This window comes from Bos indicus, chromosome 15, assembly GCF_029378745.1.
Source record: "Bos indicus isolate NIAB-ARS_2022 breed Sahiwal x Tharparkar chromosome 15, NIAB-ARS_B.indTharparkar_mat_pri_1.0, whole genome shotgun sequence".
NCBI lineage: Eukaryota > Metazoa > Chordata > Mammalia > Artiodactyla > Bovidae > Bos > Bos indicus.
In genome coordinates, this window is record NC_091774.1 from 81,378,555 (window position 1) to 81,403,370 (window position 24,816).

The following is a 24,816-nucleotide window of genomic DNA, read 5'->3' on the forward strand; positions in this document are numbered from 1 at the left end:
CCTCTTGCTCTTACCGCCCACCCCACTCCTGGGTACCTTGCTGCCAAGTCAGGGCCTGTCATACTCACTGTGAGTGAAGAGAAGGTTAGGCAGATGCCACCGAAACCATTCATGGACAGTGCCAGGAATATCAGCGGAGACAGAACTGGGAAGGGGAGAGAGACGGATGAGGGCCTCTGGGGAGCTGGGGGAGGCTAAAAGCAGGAGCTGGGGCACCGTCCACCTTCATCCCACCCATTTTCCTCTTGTGCCCCCCTTCATCCCACCCATTTTCCTCCTGTGGGGGCACAAGATGCCAGACATCTCACCTTTGGTGTTCCAGGAAGCCAGGGCCATGAGGGAGCAGGACGCAGCGAAGCAGGCACTATGGAGAAGCAGGGAAAGGGGAGCGGTTGCCTCCCTCCCCCTGCAGCACCATCCCACCCTCCAGCCCCTCGCAGCCCCTTCCAGCTCCCCCACAGCCCAACCGCCTTACCTGCCCATCAGCCGCGTGGGCCGGGGGCCAAAGCGGTCCATGAGGACCCCCAGCGGCAGGGTGGTGGCGCTGAGCATGAAGGAGCCAATGGTGAAGCCCAGGTTGAGCATCTCTTCCTGCTGGTTGCAGCTGGGCCACCCATGCGGCTCGTCCTGGGTGGTGTTGGTGGTGTTCTCAGCTGAGGAGGGGGGAGGAGAGGCAGCACGTGACCGCGGGAACCATCCCAGGAGCACGTGCTGGGATCAGGGGTCCGGCCCCCCAGTGCCCGGGCCTCTGCTTGCCTGCTGACCAGGGGACTTTGGAATCATACCTACTCTGATGGGGAAGGGGCTCCATAAATGGTAGCAACAGGTATTGGGCTTCCCTGGTGGCTCAGTGGTAAAGAATCTGCCTGCCAATGAAGGAGACCTGGGTTTGATCTCTGGGTCAGGAAGATCCCCTGGAGTAGGGACAGGCTACCCGCTTCAATATTCTTGCCTGGAGAATTCAATGGACAGAGGAGCCTGGTGGGCTATAGTCCATGCAGTCGCAAAGAGTCAGACACGACTGAGTAGGCATGCATGCAGTATATGACCCAGGGTGGGTCACACATCCAACCTGAGGCCTCAACTAGCTTGAACAGGATAACACACATCGAAGTATTTACTGCACTGAAATATTCACTCAGTGCCCAAGGTTAGGGGGTGATAGATCCGCAACAGGAAGCACCTGTGAGTCTGGAACAGCTTCAGTGAGTGATATTCGAATGATATAACAAGAATTCCCTTAAAACTTAGAGGTTCCTTTCCCCAAAAATGCATTCTGATAAAATAATAGCTCGTATTTTTAGATTAATTAATTTGGCTGCGCTGGGTTCCCTGACCTCGGATTGAACCTGGCCCCCCTGCAGTAGGAGCATAGTCTTAGCCACTGGACCTCTGGGGAAGTCCCCCAAGAGCTAATATTTGTTGAGCATTTAACCATGTTCTAGGCATATTCTCAACAGTCACTGTATTAACTCATGACAGTCCCAGCAGTTAGCTAATTAAGTTATCTCCACTCTCCAGATAAGGAAACCAAGATACAGAATTTGGAGCATGGCACTGCCCTACAGGACTCCTCCAGAAGTCATTCCCCAGGTAAGATGCCACCTGGGAGCTGTGACAGGTTAGAGAGAAAGGCTGATGGTGGGGGAAGGAGTGGGTTTTCACTTCATTCAAGGTTCAGTGAACTGTGAGGCTGGGACTCCCCTCCATCCTATTTTCACTGAGGCATCGTGGCCAAGGGCAGAGTCAGGGTGCTCCTGGAGGGCAGACAGACCAGGGTCTGAATTCCCACCCCATCCCCCACTGGCTGTGCAACCTTGGGCAAGTGACTTCCTCTCTTTGAGGCTCAGGCCCCTTGCCTGAAACAGGGAGCGGAGAATGGCTAACCCAGGCTCCTTAGGAGATTCAGCTGGAGAAGGGGCGCAAAGAGCTCTGTACTCGGCCTGGCCCCAAGAAGATGCTCCCGGAACAGCTGATGAAGGGGTCAATGGTGGTCCACAATCTGGGAGCCTCTCCTCCATGTGCTGGAGACCCCACAGTGAATAAGACAGCTCTCAGCTCTCACAGGGTTTGTACTAGATAATAATCAAGTGGATGCTGACATACAGAAAGTCCCCGACAAACAAACCTCAAGTTGCGAACGTGTGTTCCGTAAATGTCAGGCGTGAGTGACCTTGCAGCTCGCCCTCTGTCTCCTACTGCTGACGACCCTTCAGCTACACCATCTCCCACCTTTTCTCCCTCCTCCAGTCAGTAGCTTTCTTGCCTGTTCACTCGATGCCAGCCCGTGTGCCAGCTGTTGTTCTGTACACTGCACTTTTCAAGCGCGGTGCTGTGCTAAGTCACTTCCAGCCGTGTTCAACTCTTTGCCACCCTATGGACTGTAGCCCGCCAGGATTTTCCAGACAAGACTACTGGAGTGGGTTGCCATGCCCTCCTCCGGGGGATCTTCCCGACCCAGAGATTGAACCCACGTCTCTCATGCCTCCTGCATTGGCAGGCGGGTTCTTTACCACTGGCGCCACCTGTACTGTAAACGTTTAAAATATTTTCTATTTTGTGTTTGTTTTTAATGTATTATTTGTGTGAAAAGTATTACAAACCTATTACACACAGTACTACATAGCCGACTGTGTTGGCTGGGTACCTAGGCTAAGTTTTTGGACCTACTAACAAATAGACTTAAGAACATGCTCTCAGAACAGAACTCGGTGGTATGTAGGGGGTTCTTGTAAAGAGCAACAGGTGCTGTGCGTGCTAAGTTGCTTCAGTTGTGTCTGACTCTATGTGACCCCACAGGCTGTAGCCCCCCAGGCTCCTCCGTTCATGGGCTTCTCCCGGCAAGAATACTGGAGTGGGTTGCCATTCCCTTCCCCAGGGGATCCTCCAGGCCCCGGGGCTGAGCCCGCCTCTCTATGCCTCCTGCATTGGCAGGCGGTTCTGCACCACCAGCACCAGCTGGGAAGCCCCTCTGGGGTTCAGGCTAGCCCCCCAATTTAGTGATCTTCATTGCCACTGTTTACTTCTCCACTGGGTTGCTCTGCACCTGTCCGTTCCACCTCCACACACTTCAGTGACGTCTACTACACAAAAGCACCGTGATCTGACAGTAGGTAACACTGATGATTTAGGCCAGAGGCTGCGAAGAGGGGACGAGCAAGGAGCCCTGCAGGTGTTTTGCTTGGCTTGCAAATTTTAACTGGGGGCCGTTTATTTATTCATCTAGCTGCACCAGATCTTAGTGGCGACCTGTGGGATCGAGCTCTCTGACAGTCACTGAAGCTGACGCCCCTGCACTGGAGGTGTGGCGGCGTCTTGACCACTGGACGACTAGGGAAGTCCCCGGGTGCCAGTTTAAAATCAGGAGCTATCATCTAAAAATCCCGAAGTCTGGCTTTTCTTTACCACGTTAGAAGATCTGGCCACTGCTGGAGGCAAGTGGCGGCCACTCCTTTTCGTCAGGGCCTGCCCTCTCTAAGTCACCTCCCTATCAGCTCCCCACCATTCACCATCCTGTAGCTGCCCCGATTGGCCTAATTATTATTATGGTTTTCACTGAAGTATACTTGACACATAATACATCAGTTTCACGTGTACAACACAGAAATTTGACATTTATATATACTGCAAAACAATCATGCCAATGTCTAGTTACCAACCGCCACCATACAAAGTTAATGTACTATTAGTAGCTGTATTCGCCTGCTGGATATTAACGCCCAACTGTTATTAACTGCCAGGCCTCTGAGTCTGCAGCCCCTGAATTAGACACGGGCCCTGCTCCTAAGTCTTTCACAATCGAATGATACTTTCTCTCACTAGCTCTCAGCTAATCAACATTGTGCCAGGCTTTTCCACGTAGTATATCATTTAATCTTCATAACCCTAAGAAGTGAGTGCAGTGACCCCCACAGATGGTGAAGCTCTGAGAAACAAAGCAAGTCACACAGCTTCTTACAGGCAGGCCGAGTTCCAGCTCAAGACCTTGTCCAAAGCCAACACTTCCTGGTTGCTCCACCGGGCTGCTCTCTCCCAAACACAGCAACTTAGTAAGTTTCTGAACCCAACGCTAGTGCTGGGAAGGACGTGCGTTCTTCCATGGGCGGAGAATTCTGGCCCAGAGGACAGCAAATAACTGAAGGTCCATTAATGCATTCACTTCTCTGGTTTCAGTCGGTCTGCCTCTTGTGAGTTTGACTCACAGGAGCTAGTTGCTGGATGGATAAAGCCAGACCTTTTTTTTTATAATGTATTTTTTATGGCAGTATAATTGAGTTAGTTTCTGCTGTATAACAAAGTGAATCAGCTATACATATATCCACTCTTTATTTTTAAATCCCATATAGGTCATTACAGAGTATTGAGTTGAGTTCCCTGTGCTGTACAGTAGCTATCTATTTTATATATAGTACTGTGTATAAATCGATTCCAATTTCCCAATTTACCCCCTGCCAACCCTTTCTCCCTGGTAGTGGCGAGTTTGTTTTCTACAGCTATGACCCTATTTCTGTTTTGTAAATGAGTTTGTTTATACCACTGTTTTAGATTAAGCCAGACTTCTGAAGCAAGAGGGGAGCCAGCCCAGGGTGCAAAGACCTCTTAGACCTCTGTCTGTGTCAGTTACAACAGGAGAGGTCTTTGAAATCTAATGTCTCCCATTTTACAGACAAGCAAAGCATGAGTGTGATGAAAGGAACGTATGCAGGAAGTTAATGACCGAGTTGGGCTCTGAAGTCAGAGAAAACAGTGTTTCCCCAGTGTGGTATGCATGGCGTGTGCACACTCAAGTGGGCTTTAGAGGTACAGTTGACCCTTGAGCAACAGGGGGTTGGGGCCTTAACCCGTCCTCCTCGAGTTAGAAAATCTGCCTGTAATTGAGTCAGCCTGACCTACTCGGGGTCCCTCTGTATCTGCGTTTCTGCAGCTGCAGATTCAACCCACCAGGAAGTGTGCAACCTTGTACGATTTACTACTGAAAACAATCCTGAGCGCTTCAAACCTGTGCTGTTCAGGGGTTAACTGTACAGGTTTCACAGTGTTAGTTATTTGAAAGTGTATCTTTTTTTATAGATATTATTCGAAAGTATATCAAACACACACATGTACATACGTACACATATGGAAATAAACATCCCTTCATGGGTCACAGCCTCGCCCTGGGAAAGGGGCTTGTGTAACTCAGTGAAGCTATGCGCCATGCCATGCAGGGCCATCCAAGACAGATGGGCAACCTGATGCCAAGAGTCGACTCATCAGAAAAGACCCTGATGCTGGGAAAGACTGAGGGTGGGAGGAGAAGAGGGCAACAGAGGACGACATGGTTGGGTGGCATCACTGACTCGATGGACATGAGTTTGAGCAAGCTCTAGGAGATAGTGAAGGACACAGGACCCTGGCAGTCTACCAGGCCACAAACAGTCAGACACGACTTGGTAACGGAACAACAGCAAAGAGATATATATGTATGACATGCATCTGTGAGTAACATCAAACCCAAGGTTCCAAGAACATCACACTTTAAACTGCGGCTTTTTAGGGGGCTTCCCTGGTGGTGCAGTGATGACAAGTCTGTTTTTCCAATGCAGGGAGTGTGGGTTCAATCCCTGGCTGCAGAACTAGGATCCCACAGGCAGCGTGGCCAAAAATCAATAAATAAAATGAGGCTTTTTAGTATTACACATAGCTGATTCACTTCGCTGTACATCGGAAACTAACACAACCTTGTTAAGCAACTATATATACTCCAGCAAAAAATAATTTAACAAAGGAAAAGAAAATGTGGCTTTTAAAACTTTTTTTGTTTGTTTGTTTTCATGAGGCTTTTTAAGTGGACTGATTTAAAAGGGAATAGGAAGTAAATAATAGTACCTATGGCACACAGAATTGTAAAATCATGCAGGTGAACTGCAAATGAGAGGTCTGGGAAACACCGGGGATGACTGTTTCTGGCTCCACTAGCTGAGCGGCCGAACCTCTGAGGCTCTGTTATCCCATCTGTGAAATGGGTTCAGTGGTTGCAACTGTAGAGGAGGGCTGTAGGGACTGCTGCGCACACACAATACTCACAGAAAGATCCCATTGTCTTTGTCTCCTGGGTCTGTGAGCCCTTCCTCACCATCACCCCCTCCCCCCAGCCCCAAGATTCCCCGCCCTGCAGCTAACAGCCACAGTCCCAAACACCCCCAGGTCTGGGCTCTGGCTGGCCGTCTTGTCTGTAACAGGACTCCCACAGGAGGACTCTTGAGCTAAAGCCCATGGGGAAAGATTCTGGGGTCCGATCTGAGGCTGAACACTCACTCTGCTCCTTATTTATTCGCTGTGTGACCTGGGGCAAATTACTTACCATCTCTGAGCTTCAGCTTTCTCCTCTTTGTTTTTAATATTTATTTTGTGCTTGTGTGCTCAGTCATGTCCAATTCTTTGCGACCCATGGACTATATATAGCCCTCCAGGCTCCGTTTTATCTGGCTGTGCCAGGTCTTAGCTGTGGCATAAAAGATATTTAGCGGCAGCATTAATTGAAGTATTTGAGATCTAGTTCCCCAACCAGGGGTCAAACCCAGACTCCCTGCACGGGAAGCACGGAGTCTTAGCCACCGGACCAGGAGGGAAGTTCCGGCTTGCTCTGCTACAAACGCAGAGCTGTTGTGAGGGCCTCACAACATTGTGTGACCTCTAAAGATCTCACCAGCAGTCAGTGCTCGGTGAGCGCTGGCTGCTGCTTCACTGTTGTGGCATTTATGCGGCATATGCAGTTGTGTGTCGGCAACTGAATCGCCTCTGCCCACCTTCTGAGTAACAGAGTCCGCTTTAGCTGCGGTGCCCCTGTGGGGGGTGAGCCATCCACCGAAGCTGAGAGGAAAGAAAGGGGTGGTCAGGGAGCCCCAAAGCCAAGGCTAATAAGCGCCTCGATGACGAACTCAACGTCTGTTAAACGGCATCGTTGGTCCTCATGTCATTTCCCTGAAGCGAGAGGGATGAGGGCTGTCCACTCCATGGCACAGACTTAGACACAGAGATCCAGAGAGGCCAAGGAACTCGCCTAAGGTCGCACAGCAAATGCTGGGAGAGCTGGGCGCACAACAAAAGAAGAATGCACGCCTGGAGTCTGAAATGTTTGCTGGCTCTCATTTCACTTTCCCAACAGCCTCGTGAGGTAGGGATTGTCGGTCCTACTTTATATACAGGGTAACGCAGATATTAGTGGGCTTCCCGGGCGGCTCAGGGGTAAAGAATCTGCCTGCCAAGGCAGGAGATGTGGATTCAATCCCTGGGTTGGGAAGATCCCCTGGAGAAGGAAAGGACAACCCACTCCAGGATTCTTGCCTGGGAAATCCCATGGACAGAGGAGCCTGGTGGGCTACGGTCCATAGGGTCGCAAAAGAGTGGGACATGACATAGCGATTCAAAAACAACAACAATATTAAGAAGGGTGAGTAACTGGCTGCAGTCAGCCAAGCAGCACAGAGCAGATCGGGAAGCCGCACCGTCTGCCTCCTCCCACACACAGGGGGGACGCAGAGTCCCGGCCTGAGTCTGTGTTCTTGGGACCCTGTCGAGGGAAGCTTCAAGAGGCAGAAAGCAGGTGCGCTGGGCAGAGTAGCAGGTACAGCAGCCCCCAGGAGCCAGACGTCTGGAGGCTGAAGTCCTCTGAATGAAAGAGAGCCCGTTGTTCCCGCTTATCAGAGTGTTCATAAAGTTCTGAAACAAGGAGGGGTCACTCTGGTCACCACTAGTGATCCCAAGGAACCAGCCTCCAACACACACTCACGTCCGGGCAACCGGAAACACCAGATGGCTACCTGACACTGTCCACAAAAAGTAAGTTCAGATGGATTAGAAATCTAAATGTGACAGCTAAAACTGTAAAACTCCTAGAAGAAAACACAGATGTGAATCTTGGTGATCTTAGATGAGGCAATGGTTTCTTAAACATGACACCAAAGCACAAGTGTCCAAAGAGAAGATAGTTTGCACTTCACCAGTATTAAAACCTTTCACGCTCCAGACCAAATTTAGGGTTACCAAAGGGGAATGCGGGAGCGGGGAGAGGGATGAATTAAGAGTATGGGATTAGCAGCTACAAACTACTATCTACAAAACGGATAAACAACAAGGACCTACTGAATAGCACAGGGAACTATATATTGAATATCTTGTAATAAACCATCATGGAAAATAAAATGAAAAGTAATTATACACATATATGAGCGTATGTATTAACAGATAAAACTGCATCACTTTGCTGTGCACCAGAAAGGAACAAAACACTATAAATCAGCTCTACTTCAGTTAAACAAAAAAAGCTCTGTGCTCGGAAGAACACCATAAAGAATGTGAAAAGAGGGCTTCTCTGGTGAGTCAGGGATAACGAATCTGCCTGCCAGTGCAGAAGACACGCGTTTGATCCCTGGGGGTGGAAGATTCCACCTGCAAGGAGCAGCTAAGCCCGTGTGCGCGGTGACTACGGAGACTGTGCTCCAAAGCCCAGGAGCTGGAACTGAGCCCACACATCCCAGAGCCTGTGGTCTGCAACATCCCTGAAGTGAGAAGCTCCTATATCTGGTAAGGGACTTGCACCTATAATACAAGGAACTCTTATAACTCAGGAATAAAATATAACCCACTTCAAAAATGGGGAACGGATCTAAATAGATGTCTCCAAGAAAAGATACATTAGTGGCCGAGAATACATGAGAAAGATGTTCAACCGTCATTAGCCGCCGCCGCCACTGCTAAATCACCTCAGTCGAGTCCGACTCTGTGCGATCCCATAGACGGCAGCCCACCAGGCTCCCTCGTCTCCGGGATTTTCCAGGCAAGAGTACTGGAATGGGGTGCCATTGCCTTCTCCGTAGCCGCTAGGGAAATGCAAATCAAAACCACAGAAAGATAGCACTGTCCACAATAAAACAGATGAGAAATAACAAACATTGTCTAGGATATGGAGAAGTTGGAACACTCGTGCACTGCTGATAGGAATGGAAAATGGCAAACAGCTGGCAGTTCCCCCAATGTTAGAGTTACTCTGTGGCCCAGCAATTCCATACGGAAGGAAAGCACATGTCCACCCAGGACTTGAGCATGAGTGTTCACAGGAGCATCACCATAATAACCCCCAAATGGAAACAACCCAATGTCTAGCAACTGTTGAAGGGAGAAATAAAATGTGGTGGCAAAGGACTTGGAAAGGAACCACGTCTTGATACCTTTGCCAACACGAAAAAACCTTGAAAACATCATGCTAACAGGAACTAAAAAGCCTCTTGATGAAAGTGAAAGTGGAGAGTGAAAAAGTTGGCTTAAAGCTCAACATTCAGAAAACGAAGATCATGGCATCTGGTCCCATCACTTCATGGGAAATAGATGGGGAAACAGTGGAAACAGTGTCAGACTTTATTTTTGGGGGCTCCAAAATCACTGCAGATGGTGACTGGAGCCATGAAATTAAAAGACGCTTACTCCTTGGAAGGAAAGTTATGACCAACCTAGATAGCATATTCAAAAGCAGAGATATTACTTTGCCAACAAAGGTCCATCTGATAGTCAAGGTTATGGTTTTTCCAGTGGTCATGTATGGATGTGAGAGTTGGACTATAAAGAAAGCTGAGCACCCAAGAATTGATGTTTTTGAACTGTGGTGTTGGAGAAGACTCTTGAGAGTCCCTTGGACTGCAAGGAGATCCAACCAGTTCATTCTAAAGGAGATCAGTCCTGGGTGTTCATTGGTAGGAATGATGCTAAAGCTGAAACTCCAGTACTTTGGCCACCTCATGTGAAGAGTTGACTCATTGGAAAAGACTCTGATGCTGGGAGGGATTGGGGGCAGGAGGAGAAGGGGACAACAGAGGATGAGATGGCTGGATGGCATCACCGACTCGATGGACGTGAGTTTGAGTGAACTCTGGGAGTTGATGATGGACAGGGAGGCCTGGCGTGCTGTGATTCATGGGGTCGCAAAGAATCGGACACGACTGAGTGACTGAACTGAACTGAACTGAACCCTAACACAAGATCACCTGTTATAAGATGCAATTTACATGAAACATTCAGAATAAGCAAGTCTGTGTCTGTTATAGCAAATCTGTAACAGAAAGTAGATGAGGGGTTGCCTCGTGCTGGGGGGGTGAAAGAAGAGGCAGTGGGGAGTGGGTACTGCTGTTGGATCCAGGGTGACTTTAGGGGGCAAAGAAAATGTTCTAAAAGTGGTTGTGGTGATGGTGGAACAACTCTGAATAAATTAAAAACCACTAACTTGTATCCTTTTTTTTTCCTGGCCATGTTGGGTCCTCGTGGCTGCACGCAGGCTTCCTCCGGATGTGGTGAACAGTGGTTACTCGAGTGGCCGTGCGGGGCTTCTCTCTGCAGTGGCTTCTCTTTGGGGAGCAGAGGCTCTAGAGGCTCGAGGCCCACCTGCCCCACAGTATGCGGGATCTTCCTGGACCAAGGATGGAACCTGTGTCCTCTGCGTTGGCAGACGGATTCTTAACCACTGGACCACCCAGGAAGCCCCAACTTGTGTACTTTCAATGGGTGAATTGTAAGCCATGAGACTTCTATCTTAATCAACCTCTATCCATATTTTTGAAAAGCTGGACAATGGGCAGCAAGAGGGAAGGAGTTTTGCAGGTGACGGAAATACTCTAAATATTGAATGTGGTGATGGTTCCTAACGTGTATAAATTTGTCCAACCTCATCAGAATGTGTGATGTAAATTAATCTTCAATAAAGTTGATTAAAAAAAAAAAAAACAGGTGCAGAGGGCTGGAAGAAGCCACTGGACAGGCAGAGACAGGCATCAAGACCAGGAGGCAGCAAAGGGCAGGTCTCCCCGGTGTCCAGGGCAAACAGCTCAGCGCAGACCTGGACACCTGGCCTCCCCTGGCACAGGGATGCCCCGGCCCTCTGCCTGGCTCTTCCAGCCACCCTGGGATGCCCAGCACACCACCCCAAGCCAGCACCTCCTGACCCAGCCTGCCCTTCCTAGCCAGCTGCCAGCTTGAATCCCCACCTCCTCGGGCCCCCCATCAGGCTGTGCATGCCCACGCATCCTGCACCCCACCTGCCGCTTACGGATTAGTCGGGCAGGGTGCAGAAATCAAGGACGCCCCAGCTCCACTCCCGCAAAGGCAACAGTTTTCTCCCACAGCCAAGGCAGGCTGCAGGGAGTGAAGTCAGGAGCTGCGAGAAGCCAGGAAGGACACTCACACGGATCACGTACTGTTCCCTCTCATTGCATAGACACTGCTTTTCTTCCCACTTTGCAGACCAGGTGTCTAAAGCTCAATGGTTTAGCCTGTGTTCGTGCTCTCTGCAGTCATGCCCAACTCTCTGCGACCCCATGGACTGTGGCCCGCCAGGATCCTCTGTCCATGGGATTCTCCAGACAAGAATACTGGAGTGGGTTGCCATGCCCTCCTCCAGGGGATCTTCCCAACCAGGTATCAAACTCTTGCCTCTTACTCATGTCTCCTGCATTGGCAGGCGGGCTCTTTACCACTAGTGCCACCCAGGAAGCGCTCAGCACTTTAGAGACCTTGCCAGTGTCAGCCAGCTCCTGGGATTCTAACCCAAGCTGGCCCTCCTCCAAAGCCAGTTCCTCAGCCAGGTGTTTGGAGGAAGAGGATAAGCAGGCCAGGGCCAAACTCCACATCCCTCCAGCTCCTTGGGCTGAGCCTGTCAGTTCAGCACCCTCCTTCCCAGAAAAGAAAGATCCCCATGTCAGACAGGAGGAGAAACTCAACTCCCAGGCAGCAGGAGGGGCAACTCCTTGTCTCCTGGCACTTGAAGACAGCCAGCATTCCCCAAGATTGCTAGAATTGTCACTCCAGCCTTCAGGGCCCCTCATACAAAGCCCAGGTGACCAAAATGGGAAACAGAGACCCCCATGAGCTGGGGCCCTAGAGGAAATGGGCTACTCACTTTGTATAAGAGGTGACTTAGGGCCTCCAAGAGCCTGGAAAAGGAGGCGCACCAACCCCCACCCTCCACCACCTTGACGGTCAAATCCAGCTTGAAGACTCTCCTTTGCCTCCTTCAGCCTGACAATAGCCCCAGCAAGAAAACCCTCACTCAGCTAGTAGCTGCAGTGCGGTCTTGCCCTAGACCTGAGATTGCCAAAGGCTCCCACCCGGAACCTGGATGCCGGCAGGATGCCTGGGTTTGAGTGCAAACGCAATTTGGTTAGTGGGTTCTTCTCTAGATAAAGTTTGGAGGACACGTGGGGGTGTCCAAGCCCCTGCGGGGTGCTGGGTCTCCGGCCTCGGCCAGCGCCCCCTGTCCCCGTCTGCCGCCCCCGCTGGTCCTTTCTTGGGGTACCTGAGCACATGCTGGAGTAGAAGCCCTCCTTCTTGAGCATGATCAGCAGGGAGCTCCAGCCCAGGAGCACTGCGGAGAAGAAGAGGTTCTCCAGCACCGCGGTGCAGGCCATCCACCAGCGTCTCCGGTACGCCTGCTCCAGCGTGGGGGCCATCCCGGTGGCCAGCCTGCTGGGGCACAGAGGACTAAGCCAAGCGCCCAGAGGACCCCGAGAAGCATCCTTTATCGTGGGGGCTCTAGAGACCCACCTTGAGCCCGCCCGCTAAGGGGGGACGCCCTTCACGGAGGCCCCCATCGCGTCCTGGGCTTCCCAGCGGGTCTGGCCGAGCTGGGTCTGGGCGCAGGGGCAGCGCCGGAGGCGCTGGGGTCGCCCATGCCCCCCGGGTCACTATTAGGGACCGGAAGGTCCTGTCTGCGCGCTACGGACTCCTGGCGCGCCTCCAGGCTTCTCCACCGAGGCCCAGGCACGCGGTGCCCGGCTCCCGGCGTCCAAACCCGCGCTTCCCCGAGTCCCCAGAGGTCAGCAAGGGGCAAGGCGCGCTCTGAAGCCGCCGCCGGCCGCCAGCCAGCCTCCAGCTCCAGGAAGGACCCCCCGAGGAGAGCAGGAGGAGGAAGGGGAAGTCCGATAGCAGCCCCAGGACACCCCCCGCCTCCCTCCGTCTTCCCGTGGCCCCGGGGAGACCACTCCTCTCCCCCGGGGCCGGGCTCCCGCGGGCCCTGCCCCTTCCCGCGCCGGGCGACCCAAGCGCCCGCGGGCTCTCGCTCCCGGCCCGCAGTTGCCACGTGGAAGGCGCCCCAGGCGGGCCCTGCGCGACCCCCGCGCCCCCCTCTCACCCGAGGCGCCCGCTCGTCCTCTCCTGTCCGGGGACGGGGCTCGGGTTCCCGCAGGAAGTCCGGCGGCTGCTGACTCAATAAGGGCCTGGGCGGCGGAGGGGCTGGGGAGCGGGCGTGTTTACCAAAGGGAGACAAGCCGCCCGCGCTCCCCCCGCCCTGCCCCCGCCCCAGCCTCGGGCACGGCCGCCGCCGCGGGAGGGGACAGCATGCGGGCGGCGCCGGGGCGGAGAGCGGCCGGGACTAGGGGGAAGGAAAGCCCGAGGAAATCGCAGAGGAGAGGGGCGGGCCGGGCCGCAGAGCTGGGGGAGGCGCGAGTGCCTGCCCCCGGGAGCCTCAGTATTCCCATCTGTGAAATGGGCCTGGGCCTTCGGGCGCGTCCGCAGGTCCGCACGGCCTCCGACGCGAGTGTGGCCCAGAGCCGAGGAAGGGCCGCCGGAGAGGGGCAGAGGGGCCAGACCGAAGGGGCCGGAGCCGCGCGCTCAGGTGACAGGGTTTCTTGGGGAGCCTGGAAGAATCGGCAGGAGCCACCCGGGGACCCCCGGTTCTCAGGGACCCCCCAGCCCAGCCCCGCCGGCTGCTCACCTCTGATCCGGGCAGACGCGCCTCGCGTGGCCGCGGACCCGTCGGCGTCCGGCGTCCGGTGTCCGGTGTCCGGCGGGCCCAGCTCGGGACCGTCCCGGCGCTCGCGGCCTCGGAGATTCCGCCTGGGGCTCTCACCGCCCCTGTTCCATTGGAGGAGGTCGGGGGACACGACGCCTCCGGGCGGCCCCCCGTCCGCGCGGCGAGGGTAGGACGAGGTGAATCGACGGAACGAGCCAACCGCTGTATTGACGCCCGTCCGGGGCTGCGCCCCGAGCTGGGGGCGGGGGTTCCCTCCCCAAACCCTGCCCCTAGGTCGAGTTTCACGAGCACGTGACTCGATCCCGGATACCCAGACACCCTCCCCGGCACACGGCCCTGCGCCTAAAATGTCCACCCATCTCCCTCCCCCTAGCCTCTGCCTCGGCCCCCAAGGAGAACCAGGCAGCCCTCTCTGTATCCTCGGCCACAGCAAAGAACATCTCGGCTGGAGCGTGCTGACCGCGATGCCGGGCCGGCGGCCGATGGGGGCGGGGCGGGGGGCGGGGGTACGGGTGGGGTTTTGAATTGTGCAGCTGGGGAACAGAGTTTTCCGAGAGAGGCAGAGTGACACGGATTTCCTTGTAGAGGTAGTCAGATTGAGCTCTGAGAGTGGACGTGAACGCTGTCCTGCGCTACCTTGAGCGAGTTGCTTGGCCTCTCTGAGCCTCGGTTTCCTTCTCTAAGTTGTACCAACAGCACCTGCCTTACAATGGTACCTATGGTAGGACTGCTGGAGAGCTGGGGGCTGGAGTTGGGCGTTCTGAGACAGGCAAAATGCTCACGGCCGCTCTTGGCACAAAGGAAGCATAGTCAGAGTTCACTGTGGTTATTACTGCTGCCACTGCCATTATTGCTACAGAAGATGTGGTCATGGGAGCCCTCCAGACAGCCTCTGGACCTCCCTGAGCCTCAGCGTCCTCATCTGTAAAACAGAGGGTGAGCTGTGGTGTGGACTCATGGGATGAGGGCGAGGGCCCATCAGTACAGATGTGAGTTTACTGGGGGGTCTGGAGAGTGATGCTGATGATGTTCGCAAAGCTCTTTGGGCTTGTGAGCAGCTGCCCAGGATGTTCCAGGCCCCAGACAAGAGGGACTCTCTAAACAGCTGAGCCACTTCACCATGAGAGGAACTCACATTTGATGAGTGGCTAATGTATGCTGGGCACTTTCCAGGCAAAGTGTTTGTCGGTCGCTCAGTCGTGTCCAACTCTTTGCGACCCCACGGACTGTAGACCTCCAGGCTCCTCTGTCCATGGGATTCTTCAGGCAAGGATACTGGAGTGGGTATCCATTCCCTTCTCCAGGGGGTCTTCCTGACCCAGGGATCAAACCAGGGTCTACCACATTGCAGGAAGACTCTTTACTGTCTGAGCCTCCAGGGAAGCCCATATTTTTCCAAGCAAAAGTTATCATTAAATCCTCAAAACATCACAGGCTCATTTAAACCTTGGAGCTTGTCACAGGCGGACAGGCCTGGGGGCTAGCAGCTGGAAAACGGTAGGTCTAAAGGGGATGCAAAGTCAGCCTGGCTGGCTTTGAAGGGTGGTCCTTCCCATTCCTCCAGGTCGGGAGGAAACAGCGAAAGCAGAATCTTAGCAGCTGAACAGGCACGAGGACTTCTCTGTGGCAGGGGTGCAGTGGGTGTCAGGCACTGAGGGTTTCGCTTCTCAAAATTCACGACTGGCTCCCAGAACTTCCAGATCAAGGTCAAATTCCTTAGCTTCGCACCAGGGGCCCTAGAATAAGGACCCCATGACCCAAGGCAGTCATGGACAGGTCGCTTCGAGAATGTAATAAAATGCTGAGACCACTCCCTGTGAACAGGCCCGTGTGACCATGCAGACACATGTATATCTACATTCAAATTCCAGGGGTTTTGTGGACCCGGCTCCACAGACTCTAGGGGTCCACGGCTCCCCTGTGGCTGTTAATGCTCGCCTTTCTCTCCAACCCACATTTGCATCTTTTCGCCTGGGGACCTGTCAGCTGCATGGGGACAAGGCTCTGGTCTGCTGTGTGCACTGCGGTGTCTCCAGAGCCAGAAAGAGCCCCTGGCAGCTAAGAGCACTGGAGAAGCACCTGTGGAATAAAGTGTGAAGCCGCTGCTTCCACATCGCCTTCCCTTTGCATCTGCGATTGCATCTTGCGGGAAAGACAGATTCCCTCCTTCATCTCCGATGTACTCGTCCTTCGCAACTCTCCTCCAGTTTCCCCTTTTGGCAGGAAGCTCTGATCTCCTAGGCTGGGTTAGAGGTGCTCCCCCGGCCCCCGCCGGCCTGCTCAATGCTATTCTATCCTGAGATGAAGTGCTCACCCTGATCTAGAATCAGCAGTATCTTGCCTGCTCTCTCCCCAGGAGCTAGAACTCCCTGGAGGGCAGGCACCATGGGAACCACTTTGTGGCTGGTTTGTATTATGCCTGCAACCTATCCCAGGACCTGACCTGTAACTGCCACTGGTAAATGTCTATCCAATAACGGGAAGAGCAGAGTGAGAAAGGGAGCCGGAAAGGATGGTTGGGGTCAGTTTGGAAGGACCTCTGCCAGGCCAAGGATTTCCCACTTTGTGAAATCAGTCAGTTCAGTTCAGTTCAGTCGCTCAGTCGTGTCCGACTCTTTGCAACTCCAAGGACTGCAGCATGCCAGGGCTCCCTGTCCATCACCAACTCCCAGAGTTTACTCAAATTCACGTCCATCCAGTTGGTGATGCCATCCAACCATCTCATCCTCTGTCGTCCCCTTCTCCTCTGGCCTTCAGTCTTTCCCAGCATCAGGGTCTTTTCCAGTGAGCCAGTTCTTTGAAGCAGGTGGCCAAAGTATTGGAGTTTCAGCTTCAGCATCAGTCCTTCCAATGAATATTCAGGACTGATTTCCTTTAGGATGGACTGGTTGGATCTCCTTGCAGTCCAAGGGACTCTCAAGAGTCTTCTCCAACACCACAGCTCAGAAGTGTCAATTCTTTGCCACTCAGCTTTCTTTATAGTCCAACTCTCACATCTCTACATGACTACTGGAAAAAACATAGCTTTGACTAGATGGACCTTTGTTGGTAAAGTAATGTCTCTGCTTTTTAATATGCTGTCTAGGTGGTCATAACTTTCCTTCCAAGGAGCAAGCGTCTTAATTTCATGCCTGCAGTCACCATCTGTAGTGATTTTGATGCCCAAAAAAATAAAGTCTGCCACTGTTTCCCCATCTATTTGCCATGAAGTGATGGGACAGGATTCCATGATCTTCGTTTTCTGAATGTTGAGTTTTAAGACAACTTTTTCACTCTCCACTTTCATTTTCATCAAGAGGCTCTTTAGTTCTTCTTCACCATAAGGGTGCCATAAGGGTGGTGTCATCTGCATATCTGAGGTTATTGATATTTCTCCCAGAAATCTTGATTCCAGCTTGTGCTTCTTCCAGTCCAGCATTTCTCATGATGTACTCTGCATATAGGTTAAATAAGCAGGGTGACAATATACAGCCTTGATGAACTCCTTTTCCTATTTGGAACCAGTCTGTTGTTCCATGTCCAGTTCTAACTGTTGCCTCTTGACCTGCATACAGATTTCTCAAGAGGTAGGTCAGGTGGTCTGGTATTCCCATATCTTTAAGAATTTTCCACAGTTTATCGTGATCCACACAGTCAAAGGCTTTGGCATAGTCAATAAAGCAGAAATAGATGTTTTTCTGGAACTCTCTTGCTTTTTTGATGATCCAGTGGATGTTGGCAATTTGATTTCTGGTTCCTCTGCCTTTTCTAAATCCAGCTTGAACATCTGAAATTTCATGGTTCACATACTGTTGAAGCCTGGCTTGGAGAATTTTGAGCATTACTTTGCTAGCGTGTGAAATAAGTTCAATTGTGTGGTAGTTTGAGCATTCTTTGGCATTGCTTTTTTTGGGGATTGGAATGAAAACTGACCTTTTCCAGTTCTATGGCCACTGCTGAATTTTCCAAATTTGCTGGCATATTGAGTGTAGCACTTTCACAGCATCATCTTTCAGGATTTGAAGTAGCTCAACTGGAATTCCATAACCTCCATTAGCTTTGTTCATAGTGATGCTTCCTAAGGCCCACTTGACTTCACATTCCAGGATGTTTGGCTCTAGGTGAGCGATCACACCATCGTGATTATCTGGGTCATGAAGATCTTTTTCGTACAGTTCTTCTGTGTATTCTTGCCACCTCTTCTTAATATCTTCTGCTTCATACCATTTCTGTCCTTTTTTTGTGCTCATCTTTGCATGAAATGTTCCCTTAGTATCCCTAATTTTTCGAAGAGATGTTTCCCATTCTATTGTTTTCCTCTATTTCTTTTCACTGATCGCTGAGGAAGGCTTTCTTATCTCTCCTTGCTATTCTTTGGAACTCTGCATTCAATTTGGTATATCTTTCTTTTTCTCCTTTGCCCTTCTCATCTGTTCTTTTCACAGCTATTTGTAAGGCCTCCTCAGACAACCATTTTGCCTTTTTGCATTTCTTTTTCTTGGGGATGGTCTTGCTCCCTGTCTCCTGTACAATGTCACGAACCTCTGTCCATAGTTTTTCAGGCACTCTGTCTATCAGATTTAATCCCCTGAATCTATTTCTCACTTCCACTGTATAATCATAAGGGATTTGATTGAGGTCATATCTAAATGGTCTAGTGGTTTTCTCCACTTTCTTCAATTTCAGTCTGAATTTGGCAATAAGGAGTTCATGATCTGAGCCACAGTCAGCTTCCGGTCTTGTTTTTCCTGACTGTATAGAGCTTCTCTATCTTTGGCTGCAAAGAATATAATCAGTCTGATTTTGGTGTTGACCATCTGGTGATGTCCATGTGTAGAGTCTTCTCTTGTGAGAAGTCTTACTCTGTGAGATAGGTGATTGGACCTCCCAGATTTTGTTTTCTTTTGGTTTAGTTTGTCTGTTTTTTAAGGAAGGAGATAGATATGGTCGGGTTTCTGTGTTTAAGGAATGGAAAGAAGAGGGACTTGAGAGCAGTTAAGAAGCCAGTGTAATGGTTCAGATAATAATAATAATAAAAAATAGGACTTCTCTGGCCGTCCAGGGGTCGAGAGCCTGCCTGCGCACATGGGAGACACAGGTTCGATCCCTGGTCTGGGAAGATCCCACTTGCCAAGGAGGAAATAGGCCCCTGGGCCACAGCTGCTGAAGCCCGCATGCCCAGAGCCGCTGCTCTGAGACAAGAGGAGCCGCTGCGATGAGAAGCCCTTACACAATCAGGGAGTAGCCGCTGCCTCAGCCCGAGAAGACCCGCTCACAGCACTGGAGACCCAGCGCAGCCAAAAATCAGTAAATGCGTTTTGAAAAGAGAGAGACTTTAAGGCAATGGCACCCCACTCCAGTACTCTTGCCTGGAAAACCCATGGACAGAGGAGCCTGGTGGGCTGCAGTCCATGGGGTCGCTAGGAGTCGGGCACGACTGAGCGACTTCACTTTCACTTTTCATTTTCATGCATTGGAGAAGGAAATGGCAATCCATTCCAGTGTTCTTACCTGGAGAATCCCAGGGACGGGGCAGCCTGGTGGGCTGCCATCTGTGGGGTCGCACAGAGTCGGACACGACTGAAGCGACTTAGCAGCAGCAGCAGCAGCAGGGGGCCCATGAGAATGGCATGTAGGGTCCTAGTTCCCAGACCAGGAATTAACCCTCTCCCCCTGCAGTGGAAGCCTGGAGTCTTAACCACGAGGACCCCCTGAGAAAGTCTCAGAGACCAGAGACCCACCCCCGTATCAGAGTCACAGGATTCACCTGCCCCGACAGTAACCCCTCTCTAGACTCTGTCCCAGAGCGGAGGACAACAGGGCTGTTGCCTTGCGTGTCCTGTGAGCTGCTGGCCCGCCCGCCTCCCGCTGGGGTGCCAGGACTGCGTTCCCAGGTCACAGCCGGAGGCCCCTTCCCGCCCTGCTTCCGGTCACGTGTGCTGGTCTGCCTGAGGCACTCGCAGGGCTGAGCCTCCCTCTTCCAGGAGGTAACAGTATCCAGCTCACGGTGGAGACATGATTTATTCAGCCCCACAAATAGTCACGGTCAACCTTTGCATGAGGAATGTAAATAAAATGGTGCAGCGACTTTGGAAAAATGGTTTGGCCGAGCCTCAAATAGTTCCAGAGTCAGCACTGAAACCCAGCAGTTCCTCTCCTAGGTATATACTGCAGAGAACTGAGAACTTTCAGTTCAGTTCAGTCGCTCAGTCATGCTCTTTGCAACCCCATGGACTGCAGCACACCAGGCCTCCCTGTCCATCACCAATTCCCAGAGTTTACTCAGACCCATGTCCATCCAGTTGGTGATGCCATCCAACCATCTCATCCTCTGTCATCCCCTTCTCCTCCTGCCCTCAATCTTTCCCAGCATCAGGGTCTTTTCCAGTGAGTCAGCTCTTCACATCAGGTGGCCAAAGTACTGGAGTTTCAGCTTCAATATCAGTCCTTCCAGTGAACACCCAGGACTGATCTCCTTTAGGATGGACTGGTTGGATCTCCTTGCAGTCCAAGGGACTCTCAAGAGTCTTCTCCAACACCACAGTTCAAGCATCAATTCTTCGGCACTCAGCTTTCTTTATAGTCCAACTCTCACATCCATACATGACCACTGGAAAAACCATAGCTTTGACTAGACGGACCTTTGTTGACAAAGTAATGTCTCTGCTTTTTAATATGCTGTCTAGGTTGGTCATAGCTTTTCTTCCAAGGAGTAACTGTCTTTTAATTTCATGACAGCAATCACCATCTGCAGTGATTTTAGAACCCAAAACCATTATGTGGACACAAAAACTTAGACACAAATGTTCATGGCCCTGTTATCCATAAAAGCCAAGAAGTGCAAACTACTCAATTGTCCTGGAATAAATGGACAAATAAAAATGTGTGTCGCGGGAGTCCCTGGGGGTTCAGTGGTTAGGACATGCCTTGCTGAGGGCCTGGGTTTGATCCTTGGTTGGGGAACTAAGATCCTACACGCCCTGCACGGTGACCAAAACTAAACTAAAATAAAAAATGCATAAGTAATATTCAACGTATTATTATTTGGTCATAAAAAGGTCCTGATATATGCTACAACATGGACGAAAGTTGAAAACATCATGCTGAAGGAAAGAAGCCAGACGCAAAACATTGCATATTATAGGACTGCATGCATACGAAATGCCGAAAACGGGCAGATACCTTGAGACTGAAGGTTAGTCGTCAAAAACCAACAAGGAAAAAAAAAGGGGGAAAAAAAAAAAAAAAGAAACCAACAAGGACCAACAGTAACAACAGGGGAGGGAGAAATGGGGGGGGGGTGTGAAGAAAATGAGCAATTAAATAGTGGTGGTGATTGTACAGCTTTGTGCATGTACTAGCATTCACTGAAGCGAACACTTCAAAAGAGTGGATTTTCTCATCATGTGAATTATGTCTCAGTTTTAAAGAAATTTTTAAATACTTTCAGAAGCATCAGACATTAGGGAATTGGAGGATGAATAAGACACAGAGTCTATCTTCAGAGAACATGAAGTCCGCTGGAGGAGAGGCAGCGAGAAATCAAATTATGGCGTGGCAAGCGCAGTTGCGTCTAAAGGAAGTGCCGTGCGGGACAGAGATTCTGTGCTGTCACGCGTCACCCGGGAGGGCGGTGATCTAGACTAGAGGGCAGGACGGAGTCCCTGCAGAGGCTGTGGTGCCGAGATCGCACTATGGAAGACTTCCCGCGTCTGACTTATCCACGCTGAAAAGGAGGACGGGCCTCCCAGGCGGCTCAGCGGTAAAGAACCCACGTGTCAATGCGGGAGACGCGGGTTGGACCCCTGGGTTGGGAAGATTCCCCTGGAGAAGGAAGTGGCAACCCACTCCAGTATGCTTGCCTGGAGAACCCCAAGGACAGAGGAGCCTGGGTCGGGCCACAGTCCGTGGGGTCGCAAAGAGTCAGACGCGACTGAGCGACTAGACACAGTGCCGAGGAGGACGCTGAACCACTGTGGGAGCTGACGGTGCGCCCGGACCGAAGCGCGCGTAGACGGAGGGGGGCTGTGGCGAGAGGTTGCAGCTGGAAAGTAAAGACAGGCCAGCTGTACGGGATCCTCTAAGACGATGAGTGCTCAGTGACGACGGAAAATGACCCTCCTCCCCCCTCCCTCGCTCTTCTCCCTTGCTGCCTGGGTCTGTAAAAGCGCCACCTTGCACGCAGTCGTTTAAGCCCAAACTGGAGTAATCCGGTCTCTGCTCCCAGCCCCGCCTTCCACATCCAACCTACTGGTGAGCCTGCGGTTCCGACCTCTGATGCCTGACTTCCTGGCGGTCCAGTGGCTAAGACCACCCGCCCCCCCCCCCCGCCCCCGCCGCACTTCCCCTGCAGGGGCTTGGGTTCGATCCCTGGTCATGAGTGACATGGACAAACTTTTTTTTATTTTTAAAGAGAGAGAGAGATCTCTTCTCCATCGACTGCTGTCCCACAAGCCCGGGCCTCATCAGATCCAACCTGGGCTCCTGCAGCGTTTCCACCTTGACCTTCCGGATTCCACTCATAGATCCAAGTCTGCCTTCCAGGGAGAATTACAGGCCACTCCCCTTGGTGGTTTCCCGAGCCTGTGGAGCTAGCGTCCAGGCTCCCAGCAGCGCCTCCGGGCCCATCTGGGCCCTCCTGCCGCCCCCTTCCCCCTCTGGCATCTCCCCTCTCTGTGTTTTCACCGGGGTGACCTGGCCTTATCCAGCAACACCCCGTGTTCTCCCACCTGGGCCTGGAACATTCTTCTGTCCTGGTCTATCTACTGATCATCCAGATTTTGACTTAACCGTCACTTCCTACAGGAAGGCTCTTTGACTCCAACAATAAGTCCCTCTGCTATATGACTCGTGCGGTATCTGAGCTGCCCTTTGGCACATTTCATCACGATGTGTGTCTCCTCTGATGGTCCGTGTGGGCTGGCGGGCAGGGACCAGCGCCCACCGCCCCCACCACTAACACTAACCTGTGACTTAGCACAGAAGCCACCCCCCTCCCCCACCCGTCCCCCTGCAAATTCCTACCCAACCTTCAGGTGTCTCTCACGCATATCGCTTTCAGGGTGACCATCTTCTCTGAGCACTCAGACCTGGGGTGGAGGGGGTCATCCCTTTACATAGCACTCATCACAATTATAAGAGGGACAGATTTTATGGAACTGCCCTGATGATGGCCCAATGGCTAAGACTCCATGCTTCCAACGCAGGGGGCCCAGGGTTCAATCCCTGGTCAGGGAACTAGACCTCACATGACGCCAGCAGGAGTCCACATACCGCACCAGAAAGATCCTGCGTGTTGCAGCTAAGACCTGGTGCAGCTTAATTACTTTTTAAAAGTGGCTGATTTTAGTACCTCTCTCTCCCCAGGTACTTTAATTTCTGTCTTGCTTCTTTTTGCCCCAGCATTCAAACTGATGCTTGTCACAAGATTTCCCTCAGGTCAGCCCACAAGAATTTTTATGAAACTTCCTGAAATTGCATACAAAACCCTATGTGCGCATACAGTTTTCCAAAGAACCAGTCTGTGGCTTTTGTTGGGAGTTTCAGAGCGGTCCAAGAGCTGAAAGGTTAAGAACTTTCTCCCTTCTTTCCTTCAAAACAGCATGCAGCTGCTGCTGCTGCTGCTAAGTCACTTGAGTCGTGTCCGACTCTGTGCGACCCGATAGATGGCAGCATGAGGTTTATGTAAAACCGTTGCCCTAGGATGTAAACTCCAGGTTGACAAGGATCTTCACCTGTCCTGTTCCATGGTGAACCGCAGATGCCTGGAACGGCGCCTCGATCCTTCCAGGCACAGGTGTAGAATGACCGAGCATATTCTCTGACAACCGTTAACGGTTGTGAGAACTGTTAGTGGTTGTTAACTCTTTCTCTGTAACAAATGACCCCAGAAAATAATGGCTTAAAGCAACCTTTATTATCTCGGCTTCCTAGGCTGGGAGTCAGGGTGCAGGTCCATTCAGTCCTCTGCTTCAGGGGCTCTCACAGGGCTGCCAAGTGCCAGCCAGAGCTGGTGTCATCTGATACAGGAGAAGGACCTGCATCCCAGCTCACTCGGGTGGGTGCTGGCGGGATTCAGTTCCGCGCTGACTGTGCGCCGGAGGCTGCCTGAGGTCCTCACCATGCGGGTCTCTTCCTAGGGCAGCTGACAACATGGAAGCCCGCCTCCTGAGGGTTTCCAAGTGAGAGGAGCGGGGATGGTGGGGGCGAGAGGAACGCTACAGGGACGGCCATTACGCTCTTCTGTGCCTGGGCCTTGGTCGCAGTGTTCATCGCCTTTGCCGTGCTCTGTTCGTTCGATGCAAGCCTCTACGAGGAGGAGTGAACACTGTATTTAAGACGGATAACCCACAAGGACCTACTGTATAGCACATGGAACTCCGCCTGGATGCGAGGGGTATTTAGGGGAGAATGGATACGTGTATATGTATGGCTAAGTCCCTTTGCTGTTCACCTGAAATTATCATATTGTTAACCAGCTATGTTTTGTTTAGTTGCCAAATCACATCCGGTTCTTTTGCAACCCCATGGACTACAGCCCACCAGGTTCCTTTGTCCATGGGATTTCCTGGGCAAGAAGACTGGAGTGGGCTGCCATGTCTTTCTCCAGGGGATCTTCCCAATCCAGGGATCAAACTTACATCTCCTGCATAAGCAGGCGGATTCTTTACTGCTGAGCCACCAGGGAAGCCCATCAATCAGCTATACTCCAATGCAAAATAAAAAGTTTAAAAAAGGAAAAAAAAAAAAAAATCCAACAACCAAAAGCCTCTCTCAAGGTCAGGTGCACATTGGAAGGAGATTGTACTGGGGATGAACAGCAGTGAGCAGAGTGGGTGGGTCGTTAGAAGCCACCTTGGAGACAGCTCGCTCCTGGACAGGACGACCGGATGACGTGTTTTCGTGTTTTCTCATTCAGCTTCCGGCTAGGCTCGGCTGAAAACCCAGGGAGCACATGGTGCAGCGCTGAGGAGGAGGGGAGACACGGGGTAGGGAAGGCTCGCTGGACGGCGGAGCCTCCGCCCGTCCTCCAGCAGACCCCCGCCACGCAGAAAAGGAGGCAG

General features: G+C 52.0%; 1 protein-coding gene across 11 annotated transcripts in view; it reads right to left on the reverse strand.

Annotated features, from left to right (window-relative positions):
- SLC43A1 (solute carrier family 43 member 1) overlaps window positions 1-14,173 on the reverse strand; it is a 30,365-nt gene extending 16,192 nt beyond the window's left edge. Inside the window, exons 1-6 of one of the 11 annotated variants that reach the window (XM_070804284.1) lie at window positions 13,736-14,150; window positions 13,154-13,254; window positions 12,320-12,486; window positions 476-653; window positions 309-364; window positions 69-145 (exon numbers count right to left, since the gene is read on the reverse strand). In XM_070804284.1, coding sequence (XP_070660385.1) covers window positions 69-145; window positions 309-364; window positions 476-653; window positions 12,320-12,473 — 465 coding nt within the window. In that variant the 5' untranslated portion in view covers window positions 12,474-12,486; window positions 13,154-13,254; window positions 13,736-14,150. Of the gene's footprint in view, window positions 1-68; window positions 146-308; window positions 365-475; window positions 654-6,343; window positions 6,485-12,319; window positions 12,487-12,567; window positions 13,049-13,153; window positions 13,255-13,735 lie in introns of those variants that run through there. The other 10 variants (XR_011570961.1, XR_011570960.1, XR_011570962.1 and 7 more) reach the window with 10 other exon arrangements.
- Window positions 14,174-24,816: the final 10,643 nt, after the last annotated feature.